At 40.1% G+C, this 15,183-nt stretch overlaps 1 protein-coding gene across 1 annotated transcript in view; it reads right to left on the minus strand.

Moving 5' to 3' along the window:
* The window catches only part of SLC35F1 (solute carrier family 35 member F1), a 258,471-nt gene that overhangs the window by 32,961 nt on the left and 210,327 nt on the right, over positions 1-15,183 (minus strand). The window contains exons 4-5 of the mRNA XM_075708029.1: positions 7,856-8,015; positions 2,334-2,490 (exon numbers count right to left, since the gene is read on the minus strand). Coding sequence (XP_075564144.1) covers positions 2,334-2,490; positions 7,856-8,015 — 317 coding nt within the window. The remainder of the gene's footprint in view (positions 1-2,333; positions 2,491-7,855; positions 8,016-15,183) is intronic.

Raw genomic sequence — 15,183 nt, forward strand, 5'->3', positions numbered from 1 at the left:
ATGAGTCACCCACACTTATGTAGATATTTGCACTTACACATGCAATAAAAGGCAAATAGCACAGCTTTTTGCTACTATATTATTTTGAGATCAGTGCATGTCAATAAAGGGGACATTCACTTCTGGGTACTGTTTTGTCTTTCCTACATTCAGCATAGTCCTACACACTTTTTTGATATTTTTTTCTTCTTCAAAATTGTACTAGTCCCTGTAAATCTTAGGAACATGAGACTTAAACCTCCAGTGGTATTAGCACTGTTCCCCATCCTCAGTCACTTTGTGGATGCCAAACAAAGCTTGACCAGCACTATGTCTAGCATGCTGGGAAATGGCCCTATTTTTGAGACATTCCTTCCCCAGATTACTTCAGTTTATAGGACCTAAAGGTCCTATATTGCACCAAAATGGACGGTAGTGTTTCAAAGAGTCTGCAATTGTAACACAGGGAGCTGGCTCCTCTTCGAAACAATTGGTATATTTAGTTAGATTAAACCCCTGTGAACTCATAACTATGTGATATCGGCTCTTCATTACAGGTAAACATAAGAAAATGCTGAATGGCTTAATGGAACCAAGTAGCAGAAACATTATTGGCCTCTCCCGATATGCAAGCTTTTGCCACCTTGTTAAAAAAGTACATATATGAGCTAAGTGTGGTTGAGGCTCCACAAAGTGCCACAAAAGCACTAGCAGCAAAAATCTGCGGAGGCCAGTGGAGAAAAACCTGCTGGTGAGAACTTTTGGGCCAAAGGTTGACTAGAAAATCCTTAGGGCTTTCAGCAAATAAATTATTTCTTATTGCTTCCTTCCAACCATGTTCTCTGTATACAAAGATGCCTTGTTCCAGCACCAGCTTCTTCTCCCCAGCAAAATAACTCACAGACCCTGAATTGTGACTAACTGCTTGGGTCAAGAGTGGATAATGGCACTATAATTAAATTCAGGAATGCAAGACATGTACATGACAGTTTACGCACCCAGAGCAAGACAAGGGCACTGCTTTGATGCCCTCAGAGTCAGTTAGTACCTACCTACCACGAACGCTGTAGGTAACAAAAATGCTTTAGCCAATGATACTAGGACCATTTACATGCTCTTGAATTCTGTATTTTTAAAAAAGGAACTGCTTGTGTAGCAGCCACTTAATATAAATAATTTTAAGTCGTGTTCAGATCCCACATAAACATAATAAGCTTTTTGGCTAAAGAAATAGAACTTAGTGGGAATTGATGGGTCATTGTTTTGATCAGTCTCTGTTCTTAGAAGCTAAGTAGCTCAGATGTGCAGGGAAGCAACCTGGTTTTGACTAATAATCAAAAATTTTTCTGTGTGACAAACACCAGTCACAGATCTGCATAAAATGTGGCAATCTTCCATGGTGACTTTTGCTACACTTTCATCACAGTATTATAACACTGGAAGCTACCTTCCAACTCTTAGGCTTGCAGGTGAGGTGCTCAATAGGTACACATGGGTATGGACAGGACTCAGTAGTTCCTGAAATCCATGTGACAATCTCCTGAGTACTAAATATTTTTGGAGTGAAAATTCCAGTTTCTTAAAGTTTTTTTAATTATTTATCATAATGCAGTTACACAGAAAAAGCCAATCAGTAAAATACCTTCTGACTGCACATGTTTTCTACCTGTTTAGAAATCTAAGTGACTTTATAAAAGTATGAAACAGAACCAGAGAGAGTTGTAGGTTTTGTTATTCATGGATCAGATCAACATATGAAGTACCCACTTGTCTTCAAGCAACAATGTGGTAAAATGTGTCTTCTACTCCTCCCTCCCCATGTGACTATTCAAGGACACCAGTCATAGAATCATAGAATGGTTTGGGTTGGAAGGGACCTTAAAGATCACTAGTTCCATCCCTCTGCCATGGGCAGAGATACATTCCACTAGATCACTTCTCAAAGCCCCATCCAACCTGGCCTCGAAGACTTCCAGGGCGGAGGCATCCACAACTTCTCTGAGCAACTTGTTCCAGTGTCTCACCACCCACAAAGTAAAGAATTTCTTCTTAACATCTAATCTAAATCTACCCTCTTTCAGTTTAAAACCATTACCCCTCATCCTATCACTACACACCCTGATGAAGAGTCCCTCCCCATCTTTCCTGTAGGCCCCTTGAATTAGAATACTTAGGTATAAATTTGTGTTATGACTCAAGTCCACCAATCTGAAATATGAAAACCAATGCAAATTCCAGAATTAGAGGACACCTACCCTCCACAGGAAATGTCTACCTTTGAAGATAGGCTACCTCAACGGAGGCCACAACTGCACTTATTTGAATGACCATGCAGCTCAAACCTGCTCACTTACAGCTGAATTCCACTGAAGAAGGAGCCAAAGAGTCCGATCATGCCCAGGAATTCCACTCGACTCAGATTTCGGACGATATACTCCTCACAAACGTTTGAGATGCCGTATAGCGTTGCTCCACCCAGTACTAAGAGATCCCCTATCAGTTTATTTTCACCTAGGAATAAACAGGGTAGAAATCAGAATGTCTCAAAACAACCATCTTTTCTCTAGAACCGTTGCAAGTTCTTCCCTATAGATTTCAATCCTCAGTCACTAAGTAGCCCATATCTGGGTTAATAAGCTGAACGCAAATGTTCTGTCATTTTAACAGTTTTCGTTCAATACCCCAGCAAAATGTAGCAGAGGTGAAGGGAGAGCATTATCCTTGCTGCGGATAAAAGAATCTGAAAGAATCTGAAAAATCTGTAAAAAAATACAGAAACCAAACGGCACTCTTCAGTGACTAATCCTTTTTATTTTATTATTATTATTTTTTTTGCAGACAGAATGTGACTCAGCTATATAGAGCAGTTTGCATCTCATCTTGAAATCTAACCAGTCTAAAGCATGTCCAGTATTTAGATGTGAAACCAGCTGAAAAATTCTGTGTACCTGTGAAATGAGTGAAGAAATCATTACAACCCCAATATTGACCTCATTCTCACATACAGCTGTTTGACAAGAAAGAGAGGAGGAAGGATGGGGTGTAGACAGGGTGATGATAATGACAGATTTTTAAAAGAGGTTCAATTAACATAGCAGTACCTAATGCATGCAATGAACACAAAAATGTATTTTCAGTACCTCCAGGTATATATAATTACTAAAACATTGTATTAGCAAAGACTGTTTGAAATGTTTTTAAGTCTTGGAGGCTTTTACTATTGGGAGGTGGGGAGGGCTGCAGGGACATTTGATGAAGATCAAGTTCCAGCTTGAAAACTGAGGCCTGGGCTTTGCAAACTGATGCACATGATTCCCTCTGCACATATGGCTTGTTAAATGATTCCTACAAGAGCTACAGCTTCACAAAGCTATCAGGCATTGCTGCAGAACCATATGCTGAAAGGCTGGACATAATGGAATTGCCTTTGAAAAGGTTCAGTAGAAACACTGAAGTACTAGAATGTAATTTTTTTGAAAGAAACCTTGTTTTCTTTTAAAATACCTGTTGATTTATTTTTTGAGATCCTGCCTTTTAAGTTTCATTATTATTGATTTGTAAAATACATGCTGCAGTAAATAAAAATGGAAGCCAAACATTCTGATTGGTTCAAAATGATCTTTTCAACATTTTTCTTTATGGAGTTCTTTTAAGCCTTCAGTTTGCATTCCAGCTGCAGTTCTGAAATTTCTACTGAGAAGAAATTTATGAAAATAAGAACGGTCATAAGAGGACCGACCAAGGGTTCATTTATCCAATATCCTGTCTCCAACGCTGGCTATAAGCACCAGAAAAGTGTAAGTTGTTTACGGATGAATAGGAACTGGGCAAATGTTTAAAATACTCCCAGTAGTACTCTCTTAGTCTCCAACATTTTTCAGCTCAGAGGAGACGTGGCTTCTGTGTATTTAGCAAACATTACTAGATTTCTCTTTCATGTGCTCATCCAGTGTCTCACTGACTTTCTGTTTTGCATTTACTTTGACTGACAGCATGTTTATATTTGACCATTTATCTTTTTAAGATTTGGTACTTATTTTCCTTTCAGCCTTCTTTTGCAATCAGCCACGGAAGATGCCCTTAATTTAAAACAAACATCAGCACTTTACAAAACCTCTTCATACCCCTGATGCATTTGATGTTCCACAGTGGCTCCAATCATTCCTCACTGAGCTTGCTCATTTGGTGTTTATTACAGCTACTCACTGACACTTTGGGGAAGTACTGTTGAAAAAGCTTTTGACCTTAGAGCTGAACTGCTGAGACAAAAATATCATCCTTTTGCATCTGCGAAACGAAGATGGCTCAGAGGCTGAGCACTTTCATAGAGATGGGACAGCCCCAAGCACCACACCGCGATGACTCTCCCCAAAGCACGCTCATGCTTGGAGTGTGTGAGCCTCAACCTTCAGGGCTCTCCCCAAAGAGGAAGCCAAGATCTGGTCAGAGCATGGGTCTGCCTAGCCCAGGACCCTCCTCTGGCCCTGGGCAGCACAGGGTGGCTGAGGAAAGCATGAAGAAATAGGGAAGCACAGGGGGATTTTTACTAGCCAGTTCTCAGCAGATTAAGGATTTTCTGAGATGGAAGTTACATTAGACCATCAAACATAATAAATCCTGAGGGATTCTTCATCAATTTGTGTAAAGTCCATATAGTTTTGGCCTCTACAACACCCTGTGGCAATAACTTATCCAGTTTAAGCATACACTGTTAAAAAGTGCTTTGTGTTTTTATCTTTTAAGGCTGATACCTCAAAATTATATTGGGCATCCTATAATTTTCTGATTGTGAGAAATACTTAAGAATCACTCTGTATTGTCCCTGTCCATACCACTGAAGACTTCATGTACCTTTACCATATTCTGTCTCTTTCCTGCCTTTTCTGGGAGATGAAAAGTCCCAGTCTGCCTACAATCTCTTCATCCTGAAGTCATTTTATGCCCTTGAACAGCTTTCTCACCTTTCTCCATTGCTTCTACAAGCTTATTTTCTGGTCATTTCTTTTTGAGATGCAGTGACCTGAGTAATACATGGTACTCAAGAGGCCAGTGCATCAAAACTTTACATACTGGCATAAAAATGTTTTATACTATATTTTTGGTTTCTTTCCTAATAATTTCTAGCATCCTGGTTGTCAAATGCCTTTTCTTTGCTTCCTCAAGAGGCTGACTTTGGAACTTACCCCCAAGACTGACGTATCCTAATAGACATATTTTCATGGATGTAAAATCCATGTGCATCTACTGGTTTATTGCTAAGGAAATATGTATCAACCGAGCAGAGGTATTCTAAAGACTTTTAGGTTAATACAGTTGTACTTGACCAATTTAATGGTGTAGGTCATTCTTCTGAAGAAACACAAGGCATAGCTTGGCAAAACACACTTTGCATTAATCATTGTTAGCATATTTTATGTTCTCTGGAAGCAGAATTCATACAGTCCAGAGAGAAGTTAATGTTTTGGGGACTAGTTATAGCACTATAGCGTAACATAAATCATTTAAATATGAATTATGGTCTGACGTGATTGCTTTTCACACTCTCACTAGGCCACTTTGTCACATTTTTACCTCAACCCCCCCAGCATTAAGTGGTGTTTCTCTTTGCTTTTGGTTTTAATTACTGATGATCATAATATCTACAAATCATTCTCAATGTGTCCCATCTTAGACTAAACATACTGTTATATACTTATTAACAGGACTGAAGTGACTGGTTTTCAGAGACTGTGGTAAGCTAAAGCTGTGAAGTGCTGTGAAAAATCTGGGTGAATCACTTAGACCTCTGTGTCTTAGACCTCTGTGTATTACAGGAGCACAAGTACCAAGGTACCTCAGGGGTATTAATTCAGAAAAATGTTATTTTAAGGTACACTTGATATGTAAGGTGATAGAGCACAAAGTACTTAGGAGTAATTGCTTTTCCCATTGAGAAATGTGCAAAACATCAGTCAGGATACAGGGAGAAAAGGTAAACTACCGTATATTTATTGAAAGTTGAGAGCATGCCTGCACATTATAACTAATTCCTGCAGACAGTTTGGAAAATACCTGTTAATCTCTTAGTGATGCATTTTAAATTCATTTTCACCTACTGTAAGAGTTGGCAGGCTAGATTGCTGTATGCAGTAGGTGCCTACCAGAGCCTTATGGCACTTCTAATACAGTAAATAGTACGGTCAACAGGGGCACACAGGTGTCAACAGATCTCGTCCCCTAAAATATAGGATAAACAGAGGAGTTTACTGAGGACTAATACAGCATCACTGCTTTTGGTGTATTCCTTTCTTTTGTTTGCTCAGTCCTAGGAAATATCCTATAAATGGTGTGGAACCCCTTAATGAAGAGTTTCAAGAATTTTTTTTCTTTTGCTGCCAATACTTCTTTTTATTTGTAGATTTTTAATGTATAGTCTTACCGTTTCAGATAAATTAAACTAGCTGATCTATTTTACTCTGTTAAAGACAACATCATTAATAACATCATTTTGCCACTTAAAAAAAAAAGCTGCAGTCTCTCTGCGTAGCAATAAGCATGGATGCAGTTTTTCATGTGTAGGTTCAAATTAAAAGGCAATAATACATGTTAACAAATTTACCTAACAGATATACCTGTGTTTTAGTAATAAATATGGCAAATAATATCTAATTATTGCAGTTGGATGGCAAAGTGTCAGTGTTCTTCAACCTGTTCCTTGTCCACTGAGGTCCATTGCTGCACACGTTCCTGCTGATCCACAACTCACCTGCCCTAGCATGTTACTCTCTAGACTACTGGGACACAGGATGTTTCCTCTGGAACCCAGGGCTGAAATCCTAATCCCTCTGAAATCAGTTGTTCCTCATGCAGCTTTGGCTGGCTGATTTCATAGTGCAGAGTATTTTCTTTCCTTTTTAGATGGGGCAGGGCTATTTCTGGAGGAGACCAATGAACTAAAAATCTTCTTTTAGGCTAAAGGACTAAAAGGGGGCAGGGAGATATGGTGAGTACTGTCACAAACTCCCTTGTTTTATTTAGTAGCATCCTGGCAAATGCAGTTCTTACAGCACTTGCATTTGTATTCACAAAGCTGAGTCAAGAATTTTAAATCCCAGAGTATTATGCTTAGCTCACAATTCAGTGCTTTTAATTAAGAATGAAAACTGTGCCTAATTGACAATCTTTGAAAAGGATTTCCTGCCTTCCCACATCATTTGGGTTGGCAGTAGAGAAATCAATGTGACAGAGGAAGCTGATCGATGAAACCTAGCTCTGTCTAGTCTGCATTAATAGCTATGCACACATTATTCGTATGATGCCGCACATAAAAAAGAACATTTTACATACAAGAAGGTTCTTTTCAACAATGATACAGGCAAATCCCAAACCTTTACTCTAAGACTGTGCGCATAACCCAACTGGTACAGTTAATATGTGGTTTCAGTGTCTTTTAGCATCTACCCAGTGACCCCACCTCCATACAAAAAAAGAGCAAAGTTGAGGAGAAGTAAGAGTACATAGTGGATGTGAGAGGTGTTTATGATTCAAAGATGTAGCCAGTTTGGAAAGGAAGCAACTGAGGTTTGCAGCCAAACAACTAAACCAAAACAGAAGGAAACTGTATTTAGCTTGTCCCCCTGGCCTGCACAGAGGGTGATCTGAGTTGCAGACACAGGACCCACCAAGTCTGTTTGTAGCAGTGTTGACTTCTAAGTGTTGAGCCATCTTTGTTCTCTGTCCCTTCTAACAAAGAAGCAACTTTGAATCATGCAGTGCTTTCAACCCATGAAGGCACAGGGTTTCTTGATGATTTTCCCTTTTTTTTTTGTCCCAACCTGACAACAGCTTCTCTGAGCAGAAATTGGTCATACAACCAAGGTCATCCATCCTTACTCACCTGCTCCTTGCTGTCTCCCAACGAGGACATCTGCTCCTGCCATGCATCCCATGCCCAGAATGCAGACCACAATCCCAATGAAATGTACTGCCTTGTATCGTACCAGGAGGAAGAACCAGGAGAGCAGTATCACCACTGGGATGACAAAACAGTCTAGGAGCTGTCAAGAAAGAGACGAAAAATCAACAAATCAACCTCCTAACACTTTGCCATAAAACGCTAGGATAGATTCCAGCAGAGGGGAGCAGGGTTATTTAGTTAGTAATAACACTTTCTACCAAACAGAAAGGGTATTCAAGTGGTTATGTCATCCATCAGACAGATGAGAAGTCTGTATCCTGTTCATGACTATTCCATGAATTCAGGAGAGCTGTTGCTCTATGGTAACACCCAACAGCACTGCCTTGCTCTTGGATTCAGATGCATATTTCAAATCCATGGGAAGGAAACCTGGGCCAAAAGAGAGCCACACCACTCCATCTGGTCCTCACCTCTGGTGATTAATGGACAAAGACTCTTCCTACAGTCTAGACATATGCTTTAATTCAGTCATTTCAGGTCCAATTAGCAGGAACGTTCATAATGCACAAGTTGACCAGACTTACTAAATCTGGCCATATAAATCAATGGGTTTCTGTATGCGCAATACTTATGAAAAAAATGCCCCCTGTGGGGACTGTTAACTCCTTGAAAATACAGTCCCATATGCTTCTGAAGGAAAAACCCCAAACCCACCCTGCAGTGCAAGAAAATCAATCTTCTTGCCAATAGACGCTGGGCAGGAGCTTTCTCAAAGAAGTGTTATGAAACACAATCTTTAATTGTTTTTTTCAGAGACACCCAGCAATAAACCCAGAGAATCTGTGATAAAAAAAGAAATGCACCAAATGTTTGTGAGAGGACCTTGAGATTTTAAAATTAAAATATATTTTAGAAACTACCAGTATGTCACCAGGAAAAAAAAATCCTAGGTAAGAAACATCCAAAGAAACTTGACTTTAATCCCATTTCTTAAAAGGATACAGATAATTAAGAGTCATGATTCTGTGGACTAACAATGGGATTTAACAAATTGTGCAGGGTACACTACTGTTCAGTGCCATTTGATACAGCAGGAGCTAGAGCTATATGGTTGCATCTTCTTTCTAATGAAAATGTCTGGAACAACCAAAGGAGGAGACTGTGTCCATAGTTCTGGAAAACTACTCAAGATGTTACCTTGACTTTAGGTGATGCAGTTTGGTTTTTCTTCCCTTTGGGCCTATCACCTGCTACTTCCTCTCTCAGTGTAATTTACCACTAAGCACACCAAGTATTATCAAATAATGATCACATTCCTTTTAACTTCTTTGTCTGCCCATGCATTATCTGAAGAGAAAAAGATTTTTGGATGATTTCAAGAATTTCAGCACTTAGAAAACTATTCGTTACATGTAAGACACCTATGTAATAAATATTAAATTTGGAGGATCAGCAAAAATATAAAAGTCAATTTTTAGACTAAGGATCATTTCCCTGAAACTTTGTTTGAAAAAGAAGAGTATGCAGTGGAAACCCATCCATTCCAAAGATTCCCCAGAGAGTGAGCGGCAAAAGCCTTCAGAAGAGAAATGGTTCAGCAGGGGAACCAGACTGCTCTCGGGAGGCTCAAGCAGTGCCAGAGAACTGCAGAACAGACAGGGGAAATTACAAATGGGAAAAGTCCATGCTAAAAGTGGGTTCTGCATTTAAAATGAGAGCTAATCATCTCATAGGCATGGCCAGGCCTCTTTACAGCGAAAACTTCCTCCAGCACTCCTCGAAACACCATCCTTCACAGACCGAACGCGAAAAGGGACAACAGCTGAACGAACCGTAACAAGCTCCTTCATTTGCATAGGGCATCTGCTCTGCCTCTGAAGAGCCTGCAACATGTACAGTGTATAACGGAGCTAGCGCTCAGTAACCACTCTCTGTAAAAACACGCATATACAAAAGACAACATACACAGTAGCAACTTCAGAAGTCGTGCTGCCAGGAGCAGCCAGCTCCTGGGGCAGGGAGGGGTGCTGGCAGGACTACCGGGCATATGCATTAAATCCTGGCACATGGTGTGGGCAAGGTGGCACACAGCCTTCTCCTGACACTGGGAGGAGAGATGGGGCCCACCTAGCCAGCACAGATGGTCACTGCTGCATGGATAACATCCACTGCACATTTCTCATGTGCTGTGGGTTTCTGCACTTTGCCAATGCAGTCCTAGCAAGTACCAGTAATGCGTGGCACACCTGAGGGAAGCTCACTCTTTAGTGTAACCCACAGGATGTGGACACAGCTCAACACCTCCCCTCTCAATCCACAGCTCATGTCATCACGCCTGTACGTGCTGGATGTGTGTTCTTCATTAGCTGCACTAGCATACAGTGCATCCATCATCTCTGCTGAAGACGGAGGGAAGGTGGTATCAAACAGGAGGGAGGCAGTTACTACTTACCTTGCTCATAGCTATCCCTGAAGGTGTGAATGCCTCTATCCCATTCCCTCCCAGTGCAGCACTGAACAAGTGAGCTTAACTCACACAGTTTTCTGACCTCATCACAGTTTTCCAGTACTTACAGTGGGGCTACAAAGGATAGAGGCTCTCTCTTCACAAGAAGCCACATGAAGAAGACAAGGGGCAATGGGTACAAGTTGCACTGGGAGAGGTTTCATCTCAATATAATAAAAAAAATTTTTACAGCCAAACAATCAATCACCTCCTCAGGGACGTGGCAGAGTGCCCATCACTGGAGGTTTTCAAGATGCAGCTGGACAAGGTGCTAGATAATCTCATCTAGGCTCACTTTCCCATGAAAGGCTGGACCAGACGATCTGAGGTCGTGTCCAAGCTGGGCTGTTCTATGGTTCTGTGATTCTAACTTACTGATAGTTTGTGTCAAAACAAGGTGGAGGAGAAGCTCACATGGGCAGGCACCAGTCTTGGAGAACGCAACTGAAATCCACCACCAGTAAGAGCTACCTTTACCTCGCTCAGTGCACTTGGCTTCCCTTCCACACTGTGCTATGGGAGTCACTAGTACGTTATACCAACTTGATTAACTTTGCACTGGAGAAGAGGAGAAGAGGAGAAGAGGCAGCTTTACACCTAACTCAGAGCTGGATGTGAGTAAAATAGCACCAATCAGAGATACTGCACAGGCTGCCACCATCTTCCTCAGGCAAGCACCTAAGACTTGAGCACCCTCTTCCCCATACATATACATACCACCTCAGAGATGACTGTGCCCAAGACAGAGCAGAAAGCCTTATGCAACAGCTAAGCACAGAGGTGTTTTACGAGACCACTTATTAAGTAAGACAGTAAGCGTCTGCAAGCATCTTTCCAGTTCTTTTCTGCGCAGAGGTGAATAAGTGAACCTCAGCCATCACTGAAACAACTATTTGATTTTGCAAAATCAGGACCTCCGGTCACTTATGCAAAGTGTTTAAGAATAGATTTAAGCATATGAAGAAGTCACCTTTCAGCCACTAACTACTGTCTCTCAGAGACACAGAGTGACTCAGTGGATATTTCTGACCCCCAACATCTGGAATACAGCCCTTGCCCGCCTTTACACACAGGACATGACACTGCACGTTCATTGTGAGACAGCAGCTCTGATGATGGCTGCCTTAATTAATCTGGGCTAGGCACACAGAAAGAACATTTTCTTGTGAATATGATATATATATATATTAGGGTTCTAGTGTGTTTTCAATAGCCAGTTTTAAAAATTGTTTGTATGTGCAGCATGTGTACTTCAACATGCAAATTCCCACTAACAGTCTTTCAGAGGAAGATTCAAAAAACTCCTCTCATCCATAAATATTTAAACATACTTATGCTTTCAAGTATGTGAAGATGTGTCTTTTAAGCACTAACATGAAGGGATGCATGAACAGAACCTGTCACAAACAAACAATGCTGACAGCAGCTGGTAGTCCAAGGTCTAATCCACAAATTGCTATTTGGAATACTGCAGCATCAATAGATATAAGCACGAAATGTAGGTAATGTTCATTGACATTATATAGCTCTTGAATTGTGCTTAGTTTATACCTATAATTTAACAATGGGGTAGATGATAGAAATAAATCAGGGTGCTACAATATAAGCAATAAGATAACCTAGTGTATGTTGCTTAACTATTTTTCAGGTATTGCTTTACATTTAATTCCTCCAGGACTAAATTCACTCTTTCTTTTTTCCTCAGATAAAGCTGTCTAGTAGAAGAAAAAAATGCACATATATTCTGCAGACAAAAGATGAGAGATGTGGATTACCTGATCTGCAATAGGGCTTTCTTGGTTTTTTTTTTTTTGTGTGTTTTTTTTTTCTTTTTTTAGCTCTCTTTTGTTTGTTATTAGTTATTTCAGCTATTAAGAAAAAAATATACCTAATTGTCATGTTTCTGACTATAAAGCTTTTACAATAACAAAGATAAATTATGCTTAGCTCGAATTTCATTTAGTACATAAAGATCAGTTGTTTACCAGTATTTCCCTAAGAATCATCTTCGATATTTTCCTTCTTTTTAATTGGTTATTCAGAAGGTACTGCCTATACCCTGTCATTATGTTAAATTAATGAGTGTCCTGATTTTAATCAGTGTTCCTGTTTTAATCACAGAAGTTATCAGATCTCACTAAACTAAAAGAAAACATATTTCCTATTTTGCCATGGAAAGATAATAAAACTGATACAAGTGTATGGTGCAGACCATGTTCTTTGATGTTGTCGTGTTTGTCTGTGGTCCTCTTTAGTCACAGCTCTGAATTGCACCACTTTAGACAGCAGGACACAAAAATATATAATCTATCAATATGCCATCCTACAGCAACTCCTTTCTATTATTAAAATGCTGTGTTGTTATAGAGACTGAAGATTATTATTTGATTAGAAAAAATATCACACCGCATCAAAGTCTGTTGATGATACACAATGCTGAAATGTATTTTCTCCAATTATGTTTGTTAAATTACACTGACTTTATTATACTTGTGAATCATAGACAAATATTCTCTTGCTAACAGTAAATATCCAGTCTCTGATCTCACAAATTCAGCATGTGTTTGTACATAGGTAGCAAGAATGTACTGTTAGTCATTGGAAAGGAGAGCTGGCAAACTTTAGAGGAAAGGTCTGTAACACAGAGGGTGAACTGCTTATCTGCAGCGATATCAAAAAGAAAAAAGCTGGTCAGCAAACTCCCTATAGGAACAGCTGAGCTGAATCTTCCTTTTTAAACATTCATTGGATCCCTCCCCCCCCCCCCCCAGTTATAAGCCCTTTTCTTCACATTAGGGGTTTCTCATTAGTGCTGCCCTCCAGCAAATCATGTGGAGAATCAGCTGCACCCTCTACTCAGCCTACTCTTCCAGAGCAGAGAGATCAGTAAAATCAGTGCCTTTTCTGTCCAGTGTTGTATGGTGAAGTACATGTGATGGCTGCTGAATTTCAGCATGTGACCTGGTAAGTTTAATACAACAGCAAGAGCTATATCCAGTAAGAGACACACCTTCTGACATTTGCTTTGTTTTTTCAAAGGAAGAAAGGGCTTGCTGCCCATTCGAGGGCTCTTGCTATTCCAGTTTTCACACTACCTCCACAATACCACACGCACTCAATTCAACTGTACGTTACACATGCACAAAAGCAGCCAAGATGTGAAACCTCACAGAGGTGCCTGCTGGCTTCCAGGGGAACTGTGTGGCAATTACACTACCCTGCGACCGAAATCTCGTACAGGGAGTGTGGATGCTGGCAGCATTTCTGACAGGGTTATTTCAAGCAATTCAAATAAAAAAGGAGCATTGCTTTTACCTGTCACGTTTCTATTTGCTATCTCATCACAACTTAATTGCTTTCTTACATGTTTTTTATATAATCATGGAATTAATTTTAAAACTATTACTTTTTTCATCCAGCCAATATATAATGTACTCCGGGTAGGGAGACTGGTGAAAGAATCAGTTAGTGATGTCATTTGTTTAAAAAAAATGTTTAATTACTATGACATGGAAGAAACAAAAGCTAGAATACTGCTCCCAGTCTGAAGCCTCTTTAAATCAGTATCTTGCCCACAAGACCTCTAATTTTTTTCTTGGGGCCACATTACCAATGTTTCTATAACTGTTCCCATCAGTTCCTTTAATCTTTTCTCAGGATTTCTCTTTTTCCCTGCGGACACAGAAACTCCCTCAAAACTTTCACTAGTGAAATCCCTTCACCTACATCTGACTTGCATGCACCAACACCCAAGATGAGGATTATTACAGCTCCATCTTTCCCTCTACATAAAAGGAATTCAGTGAGTTCTTGCAGCCATGTTAAATGAAAGGTGGTGGCCACATCCAACCCACAGTTCCTCTGCTCTCAACTGTCTACACATGGACATGCTTTACTACTAACACAAGTAATCATATCTTGACTCTTTTTTAAAAAAAAACTTATGACACACCTCTTTATCCTCTCCTCTCGTTACACGCACTCCAGCTGTGCTTATGCAAGATCTGCCCAAATGTTAGGAAGTGTTACCAACAAACTGACCACTGAAATGGCCTTTCCTTTAATTGCTTTCCTCCTCTGATTTTACATACCACTGTTGGAAAAAGATCATTCTAAGACAGCAGACAGCTCTGCCAGCAGTCACATGTTTGCAGAAAAAAATCTATTTTATGGGTTGCTTCTCTCTAAGTAAGATGACTGGATATGGGCTTTGAGGACCATTTTCTCAAGGTTACTTATTAGAAACTTCTCCATGTCACCAGTTGCTGTAAACTATGCAGGGGATTAGATCCTGGCCTAGGAAAAATCATGGATATATCCTGCAGAAAAACCTCTGCTTTTGCATTTCACCTTCAAGAATATGCAAAATAGGCACAGAACACCAAAATCTCTGCTGTTGTAATGGGCACAGCTCCACTGACTTTAATGAGATTTTGCATATTTATGTTAGTAAAAAGTTTGGCTCAGGGTGAATTTTGCCATTAGAGGCAGGAGCTCTGGCTGCTGATAGCTCAATTGACTCCAAAACCATGTACAGACACTGAGGATACTGTAGGGGCTGGTTTGCGAACCATAGGAATGTAACACAGTTAAAAGACAGAACAGCAACTTGAAGTGCGATAATAAATCAGATGCAAGATACACCCCACAGACTCTCACAGTATAAATGTAGGGCATGCAACACTTCTGCACGTGCTGATCTGCAAACCTTTTTAACATTGCAGTATTCCCTCACTGCCCTGAAGCAAAACAGAAAAGTATGGTCAATCTTACATGCATAGGAAGCGGGGAGGAAGGGAAG

The sequence above is a fragment of the Pelecanus crispus genome, chromosome 3 (assembly GCF_030463565.1).
Source record: "Pelecanus crispus isolate bPelCri1 chromosome 3, bPelCri1.pri, whole genome shotgun sequence".
Lineage (NCBI taxonomy): Eukaryota > Metazoa > Chordata > Aves > Pelecaniformes > Pelecanidae > Pelecanus > Pelecanus crispus.